The sequence below is a fragment of the Cyprinodon tularosa genome, unplaced genomic scaffold (assembly GCF_016077235.1).
Source record: "Cyprinodon tularosa strain WSP-4 unplaced genomic scaffold, ASM1607723v1 ctg429, whole genome shotgun sequence".
NCBI lineage: Eukaryota > Metazoa > Chordata > Actinopteri > Cyprinodontiformes > Cyprinodontidae > Cyprinodon > Cyprinodon tularosa.
In genome coordinates this window covers 726,403-750,285 of record NW_024039151.1, presented here as the reverse complement: position 1 = coordinate 750,285, position 23,883 = coordinate 726,403, and the positions used below count along the sequence as shown (strand labels likewise).

General features: G+C 40.2%; 1 protein-coding gene across 2 annotated transcripts in view; it reads right to left on the bottom strand.

Annotated features, from left to right (window-relative positions):
- The window catches only part of LOC119792704 (actin-binding LIM protein 3-like), a 68,833-nt gene that overhangs the window by 11,938 nt on the left and 33,012 nt on the right, over positions 1-23,883 (bottom strand). The window contains exons 8-16 of one of the 2 annotated variants that reach the window (XM_038299452.1): positions 21,564-21,622; positions 19,973-20,053; positions 18,905-18,934; positions 17,348-17,459; positions 17,012-17,116; positions 14,445-14,495; positions 13,094-13,228; positions 12,197-12,261; positions 11,766-11,907 (exon numbers count right to left, since the gene is read on the bottom strand). In XM_038299452.1, coding sequence (XP_038155380.1) covers positions 11,766-11,907; positions 12,197-12,261; positions 13,094-13,228; positions 14,445-14,495; positions 17,012-17,116; positions 17,348-17,459; positions 18,905-18,934; positions 19,973-20,053; positions 21,564-21,622 — 780 coding nt within the window. The remainder of the gene's footprint in view (positions 1-11,765; positions 11,908-12,196; positions 12,262-13,093; positions 13,229-14,444; positions 14,496-17,011; positions 17,117-17,347; positions 17,460-18,904; positions 18,935-19,972; positions 20,054-21,563; positions 21,623-23,883) is intronic. The other variant, XM_038299453.1, reaches the window with a different exon arrangement.

Here is a 23,883-nt window from a genome sequence, read left to right as displayed (position 1 = left end):
AGCCGGCTTTGCCCATTTGGAACTAATCTTCCTGATGCAGGGAGTTTTCAGTGGGTGGAAAGGTTATAAATGCAGCTAGTGTGGGCCATCTATAAAACATCAGCTGTAAGCCTTTGTCCCTCTAAGCATCATCATGCAAGCATAATCACCATCTAAATCTATACATCATGTAAAATATGAACCACCACAGGCACCATCGCTGTACCAATGGTGCAAGGTTTATGTTTGTGCCATGCATGAATGATTATTGCTCTTTGCCACTCAGAGATGCTATCTGAGCTGCATTTCAGGCTTAATATAAAGGAGTGTGCTTTAATTTGCAGGTTATATTTTATGTGAATATACTTTAGAGCACAATCAGAGTCAGTTTCAAAATGCTATGTTGCTTTATTTTTTGTATTTGAAAAAGTTCATCCTCAGCTATAAAAGAAAGAGTCAAATTAAAGCTGATCTAGGGTAGTTGACAATACTTTATCAGTTTATCTGTTTTTTAATGGATGCAAAAACAAGTCAAATGTGCCACTCAGTAGGATGTTATTTGTACTTTCTTTTTTCACCCAGATCTTTCAAATTCAAATTAAATTAGCCATTCATTTTAGTCCAATACATGTTTTTGTTACATTGTTAAAAAAACCTATCTGAAGTAGGGCCAGCGATCTTTATGGATTCGACCGGAAACCAGTTTTTATGTGGCAAATATAACTAGCCATTGACTGTAACAATGTCATCTAGCAATTCAGTGTGACTACTATCTCTTAAGCATACAAACTAAACCCTATTCATAAAATATCCTTTCTGAAATAAAACATATAATATAATGCTAACTACCAATTGTTCTAATATTTCCTGAAAAAGTCTCCGGTTAAGATGAAAAGTTCTTGAGTTAATTCTAACTTAACTATTCAACTCTATCTAAAGATCCCGAGACATGTTTATGTACTTTATTTGTTTAAAACCATCACCTGCTTCCACCCTCCTCCTCTTTTTCCTCTTTATGAGTCACTGCATCTTTGTATCAGAGTTTTAGTTCTACAGCTGGCAGAGAGGAGTGGGATGAAGGAGGAGTTAATAAAGAAATGGGAAACTCCCTCTGCAGATGCTTTGAGTAAGTGGGGCAATTGTCTCAAAGCCCTTGGTGGCCACCTGCCCTGAACTTGGTCATGTGAACTATTGTGTAAATTACACATGGGGCTGTTCTGTTTAGAAGCTCCTTCACAATTGCTCCCCTTTGTTTCTATTCCTCCACCTAATCTCCAAGCTAATATTGGAGTAGAGTCCCAGAACTACAGTTCAGCTCAAAAACGCAGCTTATGAACTAGCCGTCAGTTTGTCATGGTTGTAGATTTATAAGCTATGAGTTAGTAGTTTGTTTAAAGCATGGGTAGTACTAAGATTTACAGTTTGAGCATAGCATTTAAATAAAAAAGCTACCCAGGATATATTGTTCCATCCATCCATCCATCCATCCATCCATCCATCCATCCATCCATCTAACCTACCTATCTGTCCGTCCGTCCATCCATCCATCCATCCATCCATCCATCCATCCATCCATCCATCCATCCATCTAACCTACCTATCTGTCCGTCCGTCAGTCCATCCATCCATCCATCCATCCATCCATCCATCCATCCATCCATCCATCCATCCATCCATCCATCCATCCATCCATCCTAGTTTGGTATTTGACCAATCCTCCTATTAGAACAAAGGGAGTTGTCTTCCACTTTTCATCAGAGAGTCATAGAGCTGTTATTTCAACGTGAGAATAAACTGGAAGTCGATATTGTCTCTTTATTCCTGTTTGAAGTTTCTTTTCATCCTTGAATTGAATGGAGGCTGACTGACATTGGCTACTGCTGGCTGAGATTTTTTTCTTACTAGACAAAGAAAGTGCCAAGGAAGAGCTTCTTTATTTCTTTTTTTCATGTCAGAAGTCCACACGTGCACATAGTCTGATTTCCAAAGCTCCCTGCATCTTTCTACCTTAGTGTATATGTACAGTATGTTTAAATTTCATTGATTGGTAAATTTCAAAATAAGTTGTTGTTTGCTTTAACATATAAAAATATGATAGAGATTTAAATATCATGATTAGATTAGTCATAAATAGACATAAAAGTTATAAACAATGTCCTGATTCATTTTTGCACAATAAAGAATGAATGCTGCTGTAACTAAACAAAGCGGTGGTATTATTTAAACATTTCTGGGACAGTGGGTAAATACATTTTTTGAAACTATTCACACTAACTAAATAAAAGTTGTCCAGATTTCAGTAGTATTTACAGTGGCGGATTAAGAAATTTTGGCCCCCTGGGCCTGACATGGTCTTGGCCCCTCAACCCCCGGCGCGTGCGGGCGCACACACACGCACGCACTATGCACTATGCACACACTATTAGGTATACCACACAGACACTGACAAGCACAGGTTTCACACAGACACAGGGGGAGGGGATAAATGGCCTAAAAATAAACATTTTGGAAAATGATTATGCCCACTTCAGTGATGGTGCATTGGGTCATTTGAGAGATATTATGTATTGGAAGTTGGTAGCTATCATGAAATAAACCCCCCACCCCACCCAAAAAACTAAATCGGACATGATTTTTGCCCCCTTTTCCTCCCTTCTATCATTAAAAATAAAATAATATCTTAGGAAAACACTTTGGCATAACGGCAGCTGTGCAGCAAATTGAGGCTCAAAGTCTGTATCTATTTGTGGTTAAGCTTGAGGAGAAGGAGAAAGGTAAAATGATAACATGCATCGGAGAGCACCACAAAGAAAGGTGTAGGCCAGTTCATGGTACAAGGGCTGCATGCAGGTCAAGATAGCCCATTTCCAAGAATGCTATAGTGTCTGGACAGGCACTGGACATGTCCTGAACTCAGTGTCAGACGTGGCTGCCGAATTTCTGGATGAAGTGAAGCAGCTGACAGATCTCATGCTGCCCCATCTGAAGACTGTCCTGGCCAGGCAGAGGATGGATGAGGAGACCTTCCCAATGGACCCTGTCAGTGAACAGGCTAGTAACATTGATGGCACCCCTGTGCACAACATTGGGATGGAGAGACAATGTGGCAAGGTGGACTACAAACTGAAGAAGTTGGGCACACTGAACGCAGTCAATAGGTCAATAATTTTACAGAAGTGCCAGGAGCTTCAGAGGTTTCAAGGCAGCAGCACAAGCAAAAAGGGAGGTTGAACTCAGCTCGAGTAAATTCATGAAGGCAAAATTCGAGAGTAGGGCGGATGAGAAACAAGAGATGGCTCAAAGAAAGGAGAGTAAGAGACTAGACATGCTGGGCACACTGAAATCTTTTGATGGCCCCTTCACGATAGTGGGGAAGTTGAAAAGTTCCTTGTGGATGAAAGTCTGCACAAGAATGCAAAGCTGCAGAGAATGAAGCTTGAGGTTCAGTTTGCCAGAGAAAGCACCAAGCTTCTGCCTAAAGTCAATCCTATCTTCACAATCCAGGTGACACTTCCCAGAAATGGCGAAAGTGCAATTCTCCAAATCATAATGGATACTTAGAATTTTATGGTGGTGGTAAGTATTCATGAAAACAGGTAGCCTAACATTAGTGAATGGGTGAATTCTGGAAATAACCTAAAAATCTTACACAGTGCACCTTTAAGCAAGGGGTTTCTTTCGTGCTTTCAATTTTGCAAAATCATCCACCACATCATTGAAGTCCAACTCTCTTGTCAGCTCACTCTCAATTGCCATTAGAGATAACGCATTTAATATTTTCTGAGTCATTCTTGTGCGCAGCTCATTTTTTACTCTTGACAAAAGAGAGAATGAGCGTTCTCCCTCACAGTTACTGACCGGTAGAGTGAGAAAAATCTGTAGCGCAATGTATGTATTAGGAAACGTAGGCTGTAGTCCAAAATGTATTATTGTTTTGAGCAGTCCTGAAGGGGTCCTCTCCTCATCAGTGTTGTTGAGCTGTATAAAAGATTTGAACTGTATAAGCTCCTGTCCAACACTTTCAATGAGGTCAGATGGGTATGATTCAGTGAGAATCTTGGCCTTGTGAAGGACTGAAGCATTGGACTCTGTATCCAAAGAGAAAAGGACACTGAACAAATTGTTCAGATGTTTGTAGGCCTCCAGACGGTGATTAAGGCTTGAACTCAGTTGATCAATAGAGGCAATAAATGTCTCTATTTGAAACAGTTGCCTTCCCTCAAGCACAACATCTGGGGATGCTGATTCATCAGCAAACTTTTTACGTTTCCTCGTCAGTTCAGCCCTGTAAGATGGGGTGCCACCCAACATGTTTAAGGCTTTCTGCTCAAAATGATCAAATAGATCTCTTTGGGAGAGAACAAAGGTGCGCAGAGATTCCAGCAATCTAACTGCTGTACCAAGGTCCATGTCTGCTTTTTGAAGTTGCAGACTTGTGGCCTGAAATCTGGACAGAACAGTGTCCCAAAAGCCTGCCATGAAGGCCATCTCAAGTGAATCCAGCTTCCGCACTAGACTGTCAGCTTCAGTTCGTGTGTCTCGTTTCTCTGTGTCATCAGTGGAAATAACCTGTAGTGCTGCTTTTATTTTGCTGTAGTTCTGCCACAGTGCTTTGGTAGATTCTGCACGGCAACTCCAACGCGTGTTGGATAAAGCTTTAAGTGTGAGATCTATGTTGGAATTGCCAAATACCCTGTCCCATTGGTGTGTGGATGCAGTTGTGAAGTTGTAAATAGACTGAATCAAGTCAAAATACTTAGAGACTTCATATCCACATCTGTCAATGCTGTTGACTCCCACCAAATTCAAAGAGTGAGCTGCACATGGAATATAGTGTATTAATGGGTTGCTTTTCTTTAAGTGAGCCTGCAACCCATTATACCTCCCTGACATGTTGCTGGCATTATCATAAGCCTGCCCCCTGCAATTTGACAGCTCTAACCCTAGATTTTCCAACACAGACATGACACAGTTAGCCAAACTTTCACCTGTATGGTTAGTAATGGGCTCAAAACCCACAAAGCGTTCAACAACACTGCCCTCTTTGCTAACAAAACGGAATATGAATGTCAATTGGTCCACATGAGATAAATCTGGGGTTGAATCCACAATGATAGAGTAGTATTTGCTTGCTTGCAGTTCATCTGCTATAGCCTGTTTGGTTTTTACACCCATCAATTCAATGAATTCCTCACAAATGGTGGAGGACAGATATGAGGTATTACCTCGACCCATCTGCCCAAACTTTCTGATGTGATCCTTTAGAAAGGGATCAAATTCAGCCAGGACCTCCAGAATACCAAGGTAGTTCCCATTGAGAGGAGACCCTAACGATTCATTTTTACCCCTAAATGCAAGGCCCCTTTCTGCAAGGAATTTAATGACTGCAACAACTCTTTGTAACACCTGCCTCCAATAGCTGCTCTCTGCCTGAAACTGTTTGAACAGGTCTGCATCAACTGTGGCACCTTTGGCGTGGTTCAAGACTGCTTGCATGCAGGTTATGTGCTCAGCACTAGGGCTGCAACGATTAGTCGACGTTGTCAACAAAAATCGATGATAGAAATTGTCAACAATGAATTCCATTGTCGACTATTGTCGCCAGACGCGTTTTTCCAACAGAGTGAGGCATCTCACTTGATTATGATCTCTGCCGAGAGTCGCTCATGCGCAGTAGTGTCTCTGTCTCTGAGCGGTGACATACAAATATGGCGGCGTCAATATCAGGTACGCGTACCAAGACTTCTAAAGTTTGGGAGCATTTTAGCCTGGATACGGCGAATAAAAGGATTACTTGCAAGGTTTGCAAAGCAGACCTTGCGTATCATGGCAGTACCTCGGTGATGCACGAACATTTAAAGAGAAAGCACGTCGGGGAGTTGAACGAAACGGAGTCTGACTCGCCTCGGTAAGATGCAAGTAACATTCAAGCCAATGCAGTTTTAATGACATACATTGTGCATTTTATAAGCGCATTTTTGCTATTAAAAAGAGCTTGAGCGTTATGCCAGACTGCCTGACAAACATATTTTAAATTAAATGCACGCAGTCCGAAGAAGAGAAGCATCATGGAGCCCTTCCTGCAAAGGAGGCAGACGTGCACCCCGCAACAGGCGGCTGCCCTCACGGAGTCAGTACTGCAGATGCTCATCTATGATATGAGGCCACTCTCCATGGTTGACAGTGCTGGGTTTCAACAGATGATAGCCCAGTTCAACCCCGACTATATCCTGCCATCCAGGACCCATTTCACCCACTTGATGGAGCAGAAATACAGTACAATGTTTCTGAAGGTAATTGTGTAAAATACACACACACAGAGTTCATATAAGCAATCACACATTTCATTTAATAGCAATTATGTATTTCATATTATCAATCAATCACCCCCACCCACCAACACACACACATTTCATACAAACAATCACAAATGTCATTTGAAAGCAATTATATATTTAATTAATATATTACATATTTACATATTATGTATTAAAATATCTGAAATACATAACTTAATTTTTGTAGTATGATAGAGCAGCTGCAATAAAACTTTTATGTTGAATAGTTTCTGTTGATTTGTAGGTTTTTGCTCTTTAAATATTTACAAAAATCAACTTTTGTGTTTAAAGGTAAAGGAGATCCTAAAAGAGGTCAGCAGCTCCCTCACACTGACGTGTGATGTTTGGACCAGCCGTGCCACAGAGGCATATCTTGGAGTTTCGTGTCACTTCATTACCAAAGACTGGCAAATGAAAACTCTAAACCTCGCCACTCTACCTCTAGAGGAGAGACTGCTGGAAGAAAAACATGGTTGGTTTTCTCTGCGCTGTGCTGGGCACACTCTCCAAGTTATTGTTAACAGTGCCCTCAAAGAGCCCAGCATCAACAAAGCCACCGGTGCAGCAAGAAACTTAGTGGAGCACTTTAGGAGAAGTGAGCTGGCGAATTCAAAACTGAAGAAGGAGCAGCAGCAAATGAACACAGCAGAGCACAAGCTGATCCAGGAAGTAAATACGCGATGGAATAGCACATACTACATGATGGAGAGACTCCTGGAGCAGCGATGGCCAGTCACAGCGACCCTCTCTGACCCTGAGGTAACACCTAGAGGCAAGCACTACTGTGACCTCAAACCAGAGCAGTGGGTGCTACTTGAAGAGCTGGTGCAAGGGTTGGGGCCTTTTGAATGTGCAACTGTTTTCCTCAGTGGACAGGAGTATGCTACTGCTTCATGTCTTCCACAGCTGGTTAAAGGTCTGCAACGGTCCATACAGCAAACACAGTTTGAGACGAGTTCAGGAAAAGCCTTTCGAGCAATTGCAGGAAAGGGAATAAGTGAGAGGTGGGAGAATCTTAACACTGTGTCTGCAGAGAGAGACAACCCACTTGTTCTTGCAGCTGCCATCGACCCAAGATTTCGAAAGATGAAGTTTATCTCCCCTGAAGATGGCACAAGGGTGCAAAGCACAATTGAAGTTCTTGCCATAAAAGAAGCTAAGGCTGAGACTGGGATACATGGTGACCCTGAGCTACAGCTGAAGAGGAGGGGCAATGTCTCAGGGGTAAAGTCAGCGCTGGATAACCTTCTTCAGTCCGACACTGACAGCCGGAGTGAGGAAGAGGAGGAGACCCAGGAGGACCAAAAAATCCAAATGGTGAGGAGGGAAGTTCAGCTGTTCTTCACAGAGGCACCAATAGGCAAAAAGGATGATCCGCTCAGCTGGTGGAGAGAAAATGAGGGCCGTTTTCCCACACTGTCCAATGTAGCAAGATCCCTTTTGTGCATTCCTGCAACATCCACCCCAGCAGAGCGAATCTTCTCAGCAGCAGGAAATATCTGCTCGCAGAAGAGAGCAAGTCTCACACGGGACCATGTTGATATGCTGACTTTTCTTAGTATAAATAAACTGAACAACATATCCTGAGCCTCATCTTGATTTTAAACCTGGTCTGTCCACCATGACAAGTTTGTGTTAAAGTTATATCACACAGCCCATGTTTACAACTTAAGTAAAGACAGCTCTGAATGCTTATTTTCAGCTGTATCTACTAATGTTAGTTGTTAATACCGTTAGATTTCAGACTGTTGAGAATTGTAAAGTTCTTTTGCAACAGAAAGTTGACCACTGAATGTACTTCACAAAATGCACATCTTTGTTTTATTTAATGTTTTGCTGCTGCTAATGAGCCTGTTCTTGGTTTACAGGGGAAAAAAATGTTTATTTGATTTTAATTTATTAATCATTTATTTGCCTGTCCCTAAAAAATGGACAGAGGTTTATTTATTTATAAATTTTACGTCTCTGTTGACTGAGCACTGTGCCTAATTGAAGTTAGGACATTTTTATTTAATTTTTGTAAAAATCCACAGTATGTGCAATAAAATAAGTTGTTTTCATTGTAACCACCTTTTTTGTGTTCATTATCATGTGCCACATAATTAAATCAACTTCATTCTGAATTTAGAAAAAAGTAATAATTATCCGATTAGTCGACTAATCGTTTCAATAGTCGCTGACTAGTCGACTATCAAAATAGTCGTTAGTTGCAGCCCTACTCAGCACTTCGCTCATGTTCACCAAATCTTTCTGAGTGTTTCCAATCACAATAGCCTGTCACAAAAGAATGTGTTTTTGGGGAAAACAGTTTGCATGCAAAGCAGTAAACATTACCAGTAGAGGGAGAGTACATCAGCCACTCTCTTTGTACTCGTTGTCCATTGGGCAAGTGTGAAGTAAAATGTTCATTGTTTAGGCATCGGGTTTTGCCTCCTAGCCCACTGTTCCTCACAGAAGCTGGATAATGGCTGTGACGGTTGTGAAATGATTTTGCACCTCTTTGAATAAGAACTTCCTTCATTGACTCAGTGAGGGTCTCAGCCCATTTAGCGGGATCACTAGGTAGAGTTGTCACTGTAGATGGTGTTGAAAAAAGATTCAGCTCATTTTCTATGCTGTCCAGAGGTGCAGTGACCTCACATTCATCCGAGCAACTGGCTACTGCTGAATTGGTTGAATCATAAGCATCAGAAGCATTTGGTTCAGTGTCTACACTTGTAGTGGTCTCAGGATCTTGGGAGCTACATGCTAGCTCAGGTGCATTGCTAACCTTAGCTGAATTTGCAGTAGCATTTATAGAATTGCTTTCAGCAGATGTCTTTGTACTGAAGAAGCTGGAGATATTTGGAACACTCTCAAGTAAAACTGATTCCTTTTTTTTCTTTTCCTGCTGAATTTTTTTTCTAGCTCCTCCACTTAAACGTTTATGATCCATATTTCCCTTATTTCTTTGCACATTGGCTCTTTGCCTATCACAACAGATAAACCAACTATGTGTGTGTGTGTGTGTGTGTGTGAGTTTGTTTGTGTGTTTATGATCGGTGCTGCTTCCTTCAAGTGTGTGAGGTGATTTAGAAAACTAGCAACCCAGCATCAACACTCCAAAGCAGAGAATAACAGCTTACTAGGATAGACAATTGAGAGCAGAGAATCAACTGATTCGTCTGATAGACAGCAGGAGAGCAGAGTGGTCAGTAATGATCGAATCAAGAAAATGTCTAAATGGCAAGGGAACAGACTGATTTGTACTGAGGAGAAAGAGAGAGAGAGCCAATTACAGTGAAATATATTCCAAAAGAGCCAAGTGACTAGCTGAAGGCAGGGACAAATGCCTTGGAGTGACCAACAAGAGTGCAAAGTACCAAATGGCAAAATGTGGGAAGACCAACAGGCAGATCTGCTTTTACCACTTATCTTCACAACCAAAAAGTGGCTAAATGATGTTTATAGTCGCTAGCCAGGTATGGCCAAAAGACACGAAATCTAGCGGCAAAGTCGGTCAATCACACTGACAGTGAAACAAATATTTTGAAAAGATAATAATTGTACAACTTTGTGCACTTTTGTCTTCTATCTAAATATTTTCACAAAGGACACCAAAATGTTGCTATCTGCAGGCAGCTTGCTAGCTATGATGGCAGCAACGATGTCTGCCAGACAAGAGAGAGTGGTCAGTGACGATCGAATCGAGAAAACGACAAAATGGGTCAAAGACCAAAAAGTTATTAACTGACAGCAGTGACAAATGTCAGACTGTAAACTTTTTCGAAAGAAAAGGACAAAATGGGAAGATGCTGATAGTAACAGCAAAATGGAAAATATAAGAATTTCCAAGTAATGCTCAACTCAAGTGTGTGTGTGTGTGTGTGTGTGCGCGCGTTAAACTTCTTGTTGAATGATTTCAAATTATCTCTGAGTCTGAACTGAGGGAAAGGAAACCAAATTTTGAGCAGTCTCTCACGAGTTCAAAATACCAAATGAGGAGATTCTAAAAGAACAGACCGGTTTATGAAAGACTCGATGGGGGAGGGGCACAGCTAAGAATACTTGAGTGAGATTCTGTGATCCAAATTCGAGATAGAGCTTTTTGATAATGATAATTTGTCAGAGTAAGGTTGTGTAATCAAAATTTGAGAATGAGCTTTGTCAATCAATCAAGAATATTTGCATTAAGTTCTGTGATCAAAATTCAGAAACAACCTTTAATAATTGATAAAGAATATGTGAGTGAGGTTGTGTGATCCATCCAATTTGAGAATTAGCTTTGATAATAATGATTGAGAGCCTCTGGCCCTCTGTGGATCATGGCCGCAGGGCCAATTTTGCCTGGCCCCTTGGGGCCTCTGTGGGTCGTGGTTGCGGGGCCAAGTTGGCCTGGCCCCTTGGGGCCTCTGACCCTCTATGGATCGGGGCCAAGTTGGCCTGACCCCTCAGGGCCTCTGGCCCTCTATGGATCATGGCCGCGGGGCCAAGTTGGCCTGACCCCTTAGGACCTCAGGCCCTCTGTGGGTCACGGCCGCGGGGCCAAGTTGACCTTGCCCCTTGGGGCCTCTTACCCTCTATGGATCGTGGCCGCGGGGCCAAGTTGACCTGGCCCCTTGGGGCCTCTGGCCTTCTGTGGCTTGCGGCCGCGGGGCCAAGTTGGCCTGGCCCTTTGGGGCCTCTGGCCTTCTGTTGGTCGTGGCCGCGGGGCCAAGTTGGCCTGGCCCCTTGGGGCCTCTGACCGTCTATGGATCGTGGCCGCGGGGCCAAGTTGACCTGGCCCCTTGGGGCCTCTGGCCCCCTGGGCCTGGGCCCGGTAGGCCCGGTCATTAATCCACCTATGAGTATTTAGCCTGGGTAGGAATGTGTATAATACAGAGAATACCAATAATCTTATAGCATTAGTCTGGAAAACCTATGAACTATAACAATAAAAAGTGGTCATTTGGTTGGATGACAGGAAATAACATTTCTCACAGATTACATGTTAGGTTAATTGGCTTCTCTAAATGGTTGTATGTCCTGTTTGTCTCTGTGTTGCCCTGTGATGGACTGCAACTTGTCCAGGGTGTACCCCGCCTCTAGAGATAGGCACCAGCACCCCTCGCGACCCCAATGGGGACAAGTGTGTCAGATAATGGATGGATGGATGTTTTAGTACCTAAATCATCCAATAACATAGTTAGAAAGGATCCATATATTAAAGACAGAGAGGAGAAAGTTAAAATCAGGACCCTTACCCTTGACTGAAAATCCTGAAGAATAAGTTAGAGCAAAACAATGCATAAAACCTGCCTTTTTGAAAAAATCAATAGAAAAAAAACGTTCAGAAACACTAACAGAGGAAAACAACATGCCAACCTTTAGCTAATCACATATAGGTGCAATGTTTCTTGCTTTAGCAGAGGATTTAAAATCCCTTACTGACACCATTACACAGTATAACTATTAAACACAGAGACTTACAGCCATTAAGGGAGCTGTATTCCAGATTGTTCAGGGTCTCCTTGCTGTTACTCCGGGAGCTGCGTGCGCTCCTCCAGTGGTTGTTGCCCTGAACCCCTGATCGCGCTCTCATCTCTTCTTTTAGGATCATCCTGCCAATTCCCTTTATGATCGAATAACAATATTAGAAAACAATAATAAATGAAAGAAATCAATCATAAATCATATACTAAAGTAATAATTATGATTATTCAGCTAATATCATTGTGAAAAACATGATTAGTCTTCTTAGAAAAGGGGGGGGAAACCATAACTATGAACAAGGAAACAAAGGAATCACTTTGATTCAGTGTCCAGAAGGTGAGGTTGGAAATAAGCATTTCATTATCTCTCTCATTAAATATTAAAACTCTCTTAAATTATAAAAGGAGGAAGCAGTCTTAGGTTCTTACCTTGTTTATATTTTGATTCCATCCATCCTCCTCTCCTCCAGATGAAAACCTCCTAACCCTGGACACTGGAGGTGGAAGAGGAAATGAAGGGTAAATGATGTGGCAAGTAAGAGGAAGGGAGAATGCTAAATCCTTTATTTATTTGGGAGAATTGATTATAACAGGCAACATATTTAAAAATACTTACAATAAAAAACTTAAATAAGTGTATACATTTATATATAAATCTTTCTATTTAAAATCTCTTATCAAAACTCAGTTAAATGTTTAACTTTAGATGTCATTTTACAATTAAATGAGATCAACCTCTTTGCAATATAAGACTGTCAGGAGTTGAGTGAAGCACACAGAGGTTTGTAAGAGAATATAACAAAACAAAGAGCAATGTAAAGCTCGGAAACAAAGCAAACAGGTCAGGGTTGAAGTTATGGCGAAGTGTGTCTATAATTTGGGTTAATTTAATAGTTTATCCTTATTATGTGCTTTGTATTTTCTAAGAATTTAAGTCTATGGGCTTTTTTTACATTGATGTGAAGAGAAAATTTCACTTTATGCATACTTATTGGAAAATAAAACATCTCATAATAAGAGATTTGTGACTGAAGGAGAGTTTTAACAGCCATTTATTACCACACTTATCATAAATCAAATCAGACTGTTGTTGAGAGCTTTCACAAAGCTCAAAAATGCATAAAATGATAAGTGTTAGGGTGACAAAGATGATAGATGCATAAACAAACGATGATTCTACAAGGTATTTAGGGTTTAAGGGGGTTGGAGGAGGTTATTATGGAAAAATCTTTCCTGGATTTAATAAGTAAGTGTTGGAATACATTTATCTTCCCTTCCCATTTATACTCTCCCTTTAGATTGGGTGTTAAACTGTGAGAGATGTACCTTTTGGAGAGCCACTGTAGGGGAAATAATTGGAGTCTGTGTGATAAAGGCTGTTGAAGTTAGAGGTGGAAAACTGACTGGAATTGAGGAGATTCTCATTGATCTTAATCCTGTTAGTTGGAGAGACAGGAGCGTCTATTGGAGAGACAGAAAAGAGAAAATTGTAAAGAAATAAATACCTCAAACTTTTCCCTTACTCATACGGTTTGCATTACAATAAAGCTGAAATGAACCAGGGGAAGAAATGCAGGAATGGTTATGAAACAGTTTTGAGTAATTTTTAAATTCTCTGATAGCAGATTCTATTTCAATAATCAGTAGTTATTTATCCTTAAAGAATTGTATTATTGCTGGCATTTAGTTTTTTAGTCTCAGGGAAGTGATGAGAAGGATTTGAGAGGAAGTCAATGTGACAGCCAGCAAAGGTCATGTGTTAGTTTAAGTTGCTTCATTGGACCCTGTTAGTGTTAAACAGTCCAAAGATACACTCCTTCTTGCAAACATCACAGTACAAAGAGGCTGCATATAAATCTAATAATGATAATTAGGCCATAATGCAAAAAACGCTTTGAAAAAAATTATTCAAGCTGCAAATTGAAATTCCATCCAACCCAGATCACAAAGCTCAAACTCCAGAGAGAGGTTAGTCAGCATTTTGGTGCACGGCGTAAATCATGCAGCGGTCTTTCTGAGAAACTGTAACTCTGCAGGCCCAGCTTCTGTGCTCACTCTGATGGATCGCCTACACAACCCGTGCTGAGCGTCGCTTCTCTCAGTTGGTTTTCTCTCTTAAATCACCAGCTGAATCTTTAATCTAGTTCTTGATTTGACAACCGCTGACAGTTTTCTGCCTGAAGTTTAATTGCATGATTTTATAGTTAAGGGTGTTGAAAATCTTTTTAATACATGTTTAAATATTTAAAAGGTGTGAAAAACTTTTTATTTTATCTGGGCTCACTTATTTCGTAAAATAAATGGCCATTATTAACACTGATTATGTATCTAAGCAGGTTCTTTGTAATGCGAAGACAATGTGACGTACAATATGATTTAGCTTTTGCCGCATACAGATTAGCTGGGCTTTACTTGTTTGCAGACTAAAAAGATAAAAGTGCATTACTACGTAAGTCGGGTCTGTGCAGACTTTCAGTAAAATAGATTTGTCTGATTACTTCCCTTTAGAGACAATGCATTTAAAAGGTTTTTGTTTTTCATTAGGTGAAAAAACGTTATATTTTTAATTTGCTGAGAATTCAATACAATATACCAAATAATCAGCAAGCAGAGAAAAAAAACAAAAAACAACATAAGATTGATAATAAAATGTAAAACACAGGGGAAATTGACTAACCTTGTCTCTTGTAGATAGGAGGTTTCCTGTAAATGTTACTTTCTTCAGACACTGAGAAAAACAAAATTATATTTAGTGACTCACTGTAGAGCTAAGAAACTAGTAAACAAGTTCCTACACTGTTAGGAAAATGATGGAGCAAAATAGATTTGAGTAATGAAAGAAGATGGGAAATATTTGTATTCCCACAATCTTTATTTATTGTTTAGAAATTTTGTGAACCCTTGTGTCCATCCTACCATCCTTCTTTGTGGCCTTACTTCCTCTCCTTTTTCATATAACTGTCCTTACTTTGCAGATTCTTTTCATCCTCACATCTATCCATTTATTTCATCCTTGTAATCTTCCTTATGCTACTTCTTCAAGTCTTTGACTTTTTCCTTGTATGACTTCCTGCTATAGTTATTTATATCTTCATTTTCAAGCACCTTCCTTCCTTCCTTCCTTTATTCCATTTTTTAGGTTCTATATTTTGAAGTCTTGCCATTCTGGAAATTACTTCTATTAATTGACAGTGAAATTTGGTATTTTCTGTTCTAAAATGAGCCCAAAGGACCAAAGTCTGTGGAAAAACCTAAGTCTGGATTTTATGCATAAAAACGTATAAGGAAACTGGATGTAGCAAAGATGCTATTGTGCATCCAGCCTTTTTTGCCATGCAGAGTGGGTGATTTATCCAGCCTTGCAGCTCTCATTCAGAAACAGAGGCAGGAAAATAAAGGGGGGATAAAAGCAGTTCAATCGTGGATCATAAAGCATATTAGGGAGAAGAGGGCAAAACGTAATCAATTTTCTTCATTTGTTGGTATTGATGTGGGAAAATCCAAAATTTTATATGTCATCATGAATCACCATATATTTTTCTTGCCAAGCAAACTCAATTTAACAAATGTAAACATAATTGTATGGATTTCAACTTGCTGAAAAGAAGATTCCACCAATCCAACATGAAAGCTTCAACTCCCAACTGACCATGCTGGCTAAATGCATGCATCTGGAACAGTGGAGCACTTTGGATAAAAGCATGTGCCAAATACATTTTTTTTGTTTGCTCTAGTAGTGGAGGATGAAATGATAGCTAATGCAGGGCTGGCAACCATGTGCAAACAAAAAAAAAACTAGAAGAATGTGGTGGACAGAGATGGGCTGAAGAGGAAGTGACAAGGGGAAATCAAATGTGAAGCTTTCAGTGAAGGGATGAAGCCTATAAAAGGGAAATGAGCCAAGAGAAAATGGATTAAAGGACGAGGTTGATTTGTAAAGAGAAAGGATGATGGAGCATGGAAATTAAATGAACTTGCACTAACTGGTAGATAAAGGAGGTCGCAAATTATTCAAGAACTCCACATCAGTAAGATTCTTCTCAAGAGACATCAAAGGATCTAATCTTTTTCTAAATTAAATCTAAAATTTGCTGAATATTTGTCATCAAAACACTTAACTCTTGGGACCTTTGATAAAATTCTTTACAACTGCCTTCTTGAAACCACCTATTTTTCCTCCTTTTTTATATTGGGTGAGGCAGTTCATTTCTATCCTATAAACACTAAATATCAGAATGATGTTGAGCAACATACAGCCATGGGGGGTGGCTAAGCAGTGTTGCTGCATTTTATAGGGTTGAAGGTAAAAAATCTAGCTTGATCTGAATGCAGTAAATTGTAATTCAAGTGGATCATGCTTCCAAAGCTCTTCATTAAAGAAACCCACATGAATGGATATGTGTATATTTGCACATCTCCCACACTGAATATGTCATGCCATGCGAAGGGTTGTGGGATTCCTTAAAGCCAACAGAAAATTGCAAGATCCTTAAGCTGAAGAAGCTATATTAGGTAGCATACAGGCTCCTCTTTTAGCACTCTTTGGACAGCACCTTTCATGACCACCATTCGCACAATTCCACTTTGAATAGAGAGTTCTTACTGGCTTGCTATATTAGGAACAAACCTGGGAATTCTGTGGGTTTGGCTTGACAAACCAGCAAAATTGGACAACAAGGAATAATTTCTTTAGTCTAAAATAAGATCATCATTTTGGCAACTGTTTTTTTTTTTTCTGTCAATGGGTCACAAGACATGAAAGTTATCAGCTATGGTCCCCAGTAGAACGAATGTGGGAGGAGGGAGCAGTCAGAGAGAATCTCCGAGCCACCAGTACGGCCTCATCCCTTTCCTTCCCATTTCCTCTGCCTCTGGGGAAGACAGTGGAGAAAGATCTGACCACAGCTACCATGTTTTTTTCCCCCACTGTGCCAGTGTGCAGGAGATCACACCCAGTGCCCCCACACAAATACTGTTCCTCTGGGCACGCCTACCCCAGCATTTTCAATTATGCTATGTGGGTGGAACTAAGACTCTGGAGCGAAAGTAGTGGTTCTTTAAAGAGGGGAGAAGAGATTACATTATTTTTGCCTGTGTATGTATATAAGTGTGCACAATCTGACATCAGATTGTCAGAGAAGAATCATTTGAAAATCTTTACCCATAAAGTTGCTTTTTACAAAGAGGGGGCTCATTCTGGTCTAGAAAGGGGGTCAAAGGTCAGGGGAATGTTTCAGAGCCTACCTGGGACATGGAAATGCTTGGGAACTTGAAAGGTGGAGGTGGTGGGTGTGGCACACCTGGGCTCTGGTTGAGTATAAATAGGTGAACTTCTGCCACTCTCACTGCCTGCAGTCAACCCAGTCAAGCAGTGAAAGCCAAAGCATCAATGGCCCAAACAGAAAAACAGAGACTAATGAGAGACGCAGGGACTGAACATCTGATGAGTGTCATGTCTGTACCTGAGGTACTCATCACTTATATCACAATACACCTACTGAAAGCTGTTTCTATAAGCATTGCCAGGTTGGGACCTGATACTTTCACTGTTTGTGAGTCTTTACTGGTTGGGCTTGTTACCGTGGTGATAATAATGCAGTGGGGATCCTCCATGATGACTATGTGCAGGAGACTCCGTGAAGGCGGAGCTGCAGGAAAGCCTCTTTCTTAACTCAACACTGTCCAAGATATCCTTAAAGAAAGCATAGAGAGATGTTTTCTGTTAGGAAACTTTTGCACAGCTTTCTCAAGGATAACTGGCAGATTTAAAGACTTATATAATATAAGGCCAATTTGTTTCTCATTTCACCAACCTAAATATCACATAAAAATACTTTGAAACTTTTAAACTGATTAAATTAAATCAGCTTGTAAGAAAAATGAGCAAAATTAGCCAATCAATGTCATATAACTGAACGCTCATTACAATAACTTAAAAACAAACACAGAAATCATTATTCAAAATAAAAAAGATGAGAAAACATGCCATTCAAGATTTGTGTTGCGGGTGAATCCTATGTCCAAAAACAATATTCAGTAGTTGTTGTGGGAGAATTGCAGCAGATATATATATGAAAATAAAGATTAAACAAAATTATACAATTATAAAATTGTGGTTCACCTTAAAGTGACTGTCATTAAATCTGAATAATACCAAATATGTGATACATGGGAATTTACAGATACCTTGGATTAAATATATACAGATCTTTTTTAGATATAAAAAAAAATCCCTATATAAAACACTTTTTGGGTCTAATTGTAGACCACAAAATGTACTGGAAACCTCAAATTTAAAATGAAAATAGCAAAAATTCTATCACTTTTAGGGGAATCAAAACACGACTGCACGGTGGAGCAGTGGTTAGCACTGCTGCCTTGCATCAAGAAGGTTCTGGGTTTGATTATTGGCCTGGGGTCTTTCTGCATGGAGTTTGCATGTTCTCCATGTGCATGTGTGTGTTCTCTCTGGGTACTCTGGCTTCTTCCCACAGATGAAAAACATCACTGTTAGATTAATTGGCTTCTCTAAATTCACCTCAGGTGTAAGTGTTTGCTTGGTTGTATGTCTCTCTGCATCTCTGTGTTGTCCTGTGATAGACTGGCGACCTGTCCAGGGTGTACCACACCGATAGACTGCCAGAGATAGGAACCGGCCTCACTACGACCCTGACTGAATAAGCTGGAGAAGATGGCTGAATGGATGTATGGGTTATACATCAAATAATATTCTGTATATTTTACTTGTTCTTCCTTATTTTACTGACATAACCTCAGCAATAATCAATAATGTGGAAAGCGAGGCACACAGTAACTAACCTTTAAACAAACATCGAATAAAACATAATTCAAAACAGTAAAGACAAGTTCAAGGTAAGAAGACAGTATCCAAAAAATTTGACAGAGATGGAGGGTAAAAACAATGGAATTTGTGTACAACAAAAATAAGTTTTGGTATTTTAGTTTGTGGAGTTGGAGAGATTCATCTAAATATAAATAGATTTAAAAGGTATATTAAAATGACATGTTTGGGAAATGTGTCATAGTGACATCCTCATCTAGTCGCTTTCTGTCACATGATTTTCAAATAGTGGCTATTATTATTCAAACCAATATATCTGGTTGAAGTATACTTACATGAGAATATGGTGATAAGGAGCCCAAGGACTGGAAAAGAAGGAGAAAAAAACATAAATATTTTTATTTAGTATCTAAATTATGGTCAGTCACCAACAGTTTCTGCAGCGAGGTTGTGTTGTGTGTGTGTGTGTGTGTGTGTGTGTGTGTGTGTGTGTGTGTGTATGCATCCTTCCACAGCTGTTTCTCTCCACAACATCTTTTAAAGAGCTAAGTGTGTCTATGGTGAGCCTGATAAAGGATTATGTCTGGTTGTGGGGTATCATCTGCAGGGCTGAGCCTCCAGCTGCATGCAGCCTAAAACATCAGAAACCAGGTCGTCTGTGTGTGTGTGTGTCGCAGTTAACGCAGATGTGCCCCCACCCCTTCTGCAGACACTCTGCTTCACCTCTCCGAAACTGTAGGTGACCGCAGACAGTGCCACAGACAGGAGGCCTGATTGGTCAAATCTACATCCGCTCTACACTATCCGTATTTCCTGTTTGGTACTTTACCAGCTTCTTTTGTTTGTATGACCGCCATTGTGGAAAACGACTCATGAAGTCGGACCAGCCAGAAGAGCGAGGTGCGCGAGAATGCTGGGACCCTTTTTCCACCTGGATCCCTGCTCTTTTTCGCACCTCTGTTGTCGCACAAACTTGCCCCTTGTGTTTTTCCACTTCCTCAACACCTCGGCTGTATCTAGACCTACAGCTAAATCTTGATAGTCCCTGTTGTGTTGCGGCGTTGAATAACATATCGCAGACCACGCTTCAAAAATTGGGCATAAATCAAAAATATCTGCATCGTACCTCTGACAAGCTCACTGCGACACACTGCTGTGGAAGTATAACAAGCTCTAAAGACTGTAAGGGAAACATAAGGATGCACACACATTCACACAAGGACACAAAATTGTCTTAAATAGAAAACTAGAGATGAGTGAGTTTAATCAAAACAATCCCAGACATACAGATAGTTGCACAGGGAGAGATATCAATGTGTCTGTATGACTGACATTGGAAGGACAGCTGTGACAGAGACGGTACAAGCTGGAACCTCTGAAGCCCTGGGATGGGAGATACTCACACAGATGAGCCGGTGAGGGGAGCCAAGCAGCGGAGAGGAACCTGATGGAGAAGTGGATGCAGTCTCAGAGGTTCGTCTCAGCTGGTGGACCAAACAACAGACAATGAACATGAGAGACTTTAACACACAGAGTCGGTCAGCAGTGGTGTCACAAGTTCACACATTTGTTACTTAAGCAGAAGTATAGATACTGCAGTTTAAAAACACTCTGGTAAAATTTGAAGTATCAACTTGACCTCTTTACTCAAGTAAAAGTAAAAAAGTAACAAAAGTACTACAAAAAGTATAAATTAAAATAAAAAAGAAACAGCCAGACGCCACTATATGAATTGAAAATTTCGACTATTTCAAAAAATTCTTTGAGATAGGGCCAAGGATGAGGGAGTTCTTGTTGGTCTCCATCTCCCGATACGCTCGCCCCTGTGTCCGACCTTTCAGACATTTCAACATCTTTTTCTGAATCCGACATTGTAGCATGGCATAGACAATTCACGTTTGCAGTTTGAAGAACACCTGCTTGCTTCTGGTGATTTTCTTTAGCAACCAATGAGTGTTTGCGTTATATGACTCATCCAATTACATTAGTTTTCACTAGATGTGGATGGCGCCAATGATCGGCATTGGATGGAGCACATGACGTGAAATAAATATTTATAAACATTAAACCGAATCCAAGAGTAACGAGTAACGTTTTTAAAAATATAAGGAATAGAAAGTACAGATACTTGTGTGAAAATGTAATAAGTAGAAGTCAGAAGTAGGAAGAAAAATAAGTAATGGAGTAAAGTATAGGTACCTAAAAAGTGTACTTAAGTATAGTAACGAAGTATTTGTACTTTTGTCGGTCAGCTATGTAAACACTGAGTCTGTGTACAAAAGGTGGCATCATGTGGGTGTGTGTTTACCACCAGCTTCTGACTTCATTTTGATTTGTTATTTTCCAGCTCTTATTAATTGGTCTGGGAGTAACATGAAGTCCTGTTTTCAGATTAATTTGTATTTTTTTTAAAGAGATTGAGGTTTAGCAGATGTATTGGCACTGTTATGTGCCTTTCTTTTTTTACCTTTCTCCGTTTAGGTTCTCATTCCCCTTATGTTTATTTTTGTTTGTTTGTTTGTTTTTTTTACAGTTTATCTTTCTGTAACTTAATGGAGTCTCTATGGCGAGGTGATTTATATCTATGACCGTGACCCGATCCAGGGGACCTGGGTTTGGGTGTGCCAGGATGGGCATCGGGCATAAAGAACTTTGCCAAGTCTGAGATCTAGTCATACTGCAGCAACCTCTGGGACACAAATATCTTTCCGTAACTTTATGCAACTGTGGACTCTTACTGAACTCTGTAAATTTACAGGAATTAAAGTAACTCTTTGATCAAAATAACATATAATTATAAGATATATATTTATATAAAGGTTGTCAGCATATTATCTTATCTTATGATTCGCATGGTTATCATTACTTCATGATGAAGTCAAATGAACCACCGAGGCTTAGAAAGCATGAACAACACATTTTGACTAGGAGAATATGGAGCAAAGAAATAGATAGGAAGGGCAGGGGGTTGGAGATACTCCTAGTATCACTCACCCTCAGTTTTCTCTCCAGCCGAGCTGCTTCTTTACACATGGGGTGCCAAACCTCCGAACCTACACAGACACAGAAACACATGATTCTTCCTCAGTTACCCTTGTTTATTGTGTGTGGGCAACAGCCATACAGGTTTATGGGATCCTAAGAGGAACAAATCAGCCTCTCTCAAGTGCATCAACATCCATCAACCATGCACACACAAACACTGAACGCAGGATCTATGGCTTTGGAGGCAGTTTGTCTAGTCTGTGAACAGAGCCTGTAGCTTTATATGGTTTTCTTTGTACCCATGAACAAAGTTAAAATCATCTTTAGCTAAGCTAACAACACAAATAATTCTCAACTTAGATGAACTTCTATCCTGTAAGTGTCTCAAAAGCAAGCTGTAGAAACTCTTCAACTAATAATGTAAGAAAACTTTACTTTTCATCTTTATAACTGGGCAAACCTACAAAGAATTAAACTAAAAATCAGAGATATAAGTGTAATTTGCACCTTTAAAATTAGCAATGTGTGTTACATAAAAAATAAATGGCCAAACTCATGCTGTGAAAGTTACTGCAATGCCCAGTGAAAGCTGTGGGAGAGGCAGAGGCAAAAGAAAGATAGAGTGGCAGAGAGAGAGCAGGAGAGGGAAGAGGAAATGATTGGAAGCTATTACAGATTATTCATAACAATAAACCACTAATGTCAGGATGTTATATGCAGGAGGATCTGATAGTGATGATGATGTTCATACATCCGCCCTGCGTGCACACACACCCACTCACACACAGTCCAGCAGATAATCCCTGGGTCAGGACAAAATAATTGTTAATTGAACCCCAGCCATGTCCTGCTGTAACTAGTAGAAAATAACGAATATTTATACCCTAAAGGTATAGTGGAGGATGTTTTCTTTCTCGGGTGGATCATCAAAATAAGTGGTAATCGTAATTGTCAATCATTCTGGTGATACAGTGTGTTAACGTAAGGCCGTCCTACCTTGTCATCCCCATTTTCACGTACCTGTGGTGAGTCAGACATAGTGGAAAAATTGCAAATCTTCTTTTGGAAAGTAAGCTTCTATGAGCGATGCAAACAGAAACTTTTAAACAGAACGTGCAATAGGAGAAATGGGTTTAATAGGCGTTCCCTGTCCGGAGTGGGTACAGGGTTGTGCATGTGCATTTTTTTCAAAGTGGAGAGGGCGGGTTTTTTCGAAAATTTGTGAAAATCCTCCACTATACCTTTAATACATAATTCATACTGCATCAATACTTCTTAATATCTTCTCCTTTGCGCTGCATCTCCCTTTCCCCCCCAGCAATATGTGCTACACTTTGTTTTGTCCTAAAACCAGTACTAGACTAAGCTGTCTTCTCACCCTACAGTGACAAATGAATTATTAAATTAGACGTTTGAATTTTATTCAATCGATTTCTGCACTCAAGGACATTATAGAATAATCTAAGCCTGCTATGTCTAAGCATAGGAAAATAAATGTGACTGATTATCCTAGAAAGCAACTTAGCCATCGTTTACTACTGAGAAGACAATCAGTATGAAATTAACTCATAAAGGTTTAATATGGGTGTGCAGGTGGCGCAGCACTTAGCACGCACAACCCATGTACGGAGGCCTTACTCATCGACGTGGCCCACCAAGGTTCGAATCTGACCTATGGTCTTTTGCCACATGTCTCTCCCCCTGTTAGGTTTATTCAATAATGATTCTAAAATTAATGTGTGCTTATGAAACATTTGTGCGAGGGGATGCTCCACTCCTGTCTCATGATCCAGTCAGGAGACCATCCTGCCTTGTCATTCTGATGGAGCATTCTGTCTTCATGAACTGATCAATTGTTCTGTCAGAACAATACCCTGTTTATAACCATGTGTCAGGTTCTGTTAATAAACTCTCTGCAGAGGAGGGCCAGTGGGAGACAGTATGTTTGAGTCTGGGGTTCAACTGTCTCTCCTTCCAGCAGGAATAGTATCGATAAGTCTGTATTTCAGTTCTTCTTAAGAAAAAACCTATCAAAGAACCCGACACCCCCTCTCTCATACCCCTTTCATACATATTCTCATTATCAGTGCGTATGAAATTGTACGAAAACTTATGCACACTATTTCGTACGTTTTGGACGTTTTTCCTCAAAAAAACCACATCAGTGCGCATGCGCTGGCAGACAGAAAAAAAAAGCAGATCCGCGGACGGACGTAAAAATGGGAAAAACAGTGCAATCAGCACTTATTCATGTCTCTAACTACGTTGCTTGCTGTTTTATATCTTAGGGTTAGGTGTAGGGTCAGGGTTAGGGCTAATTGTAATTTAT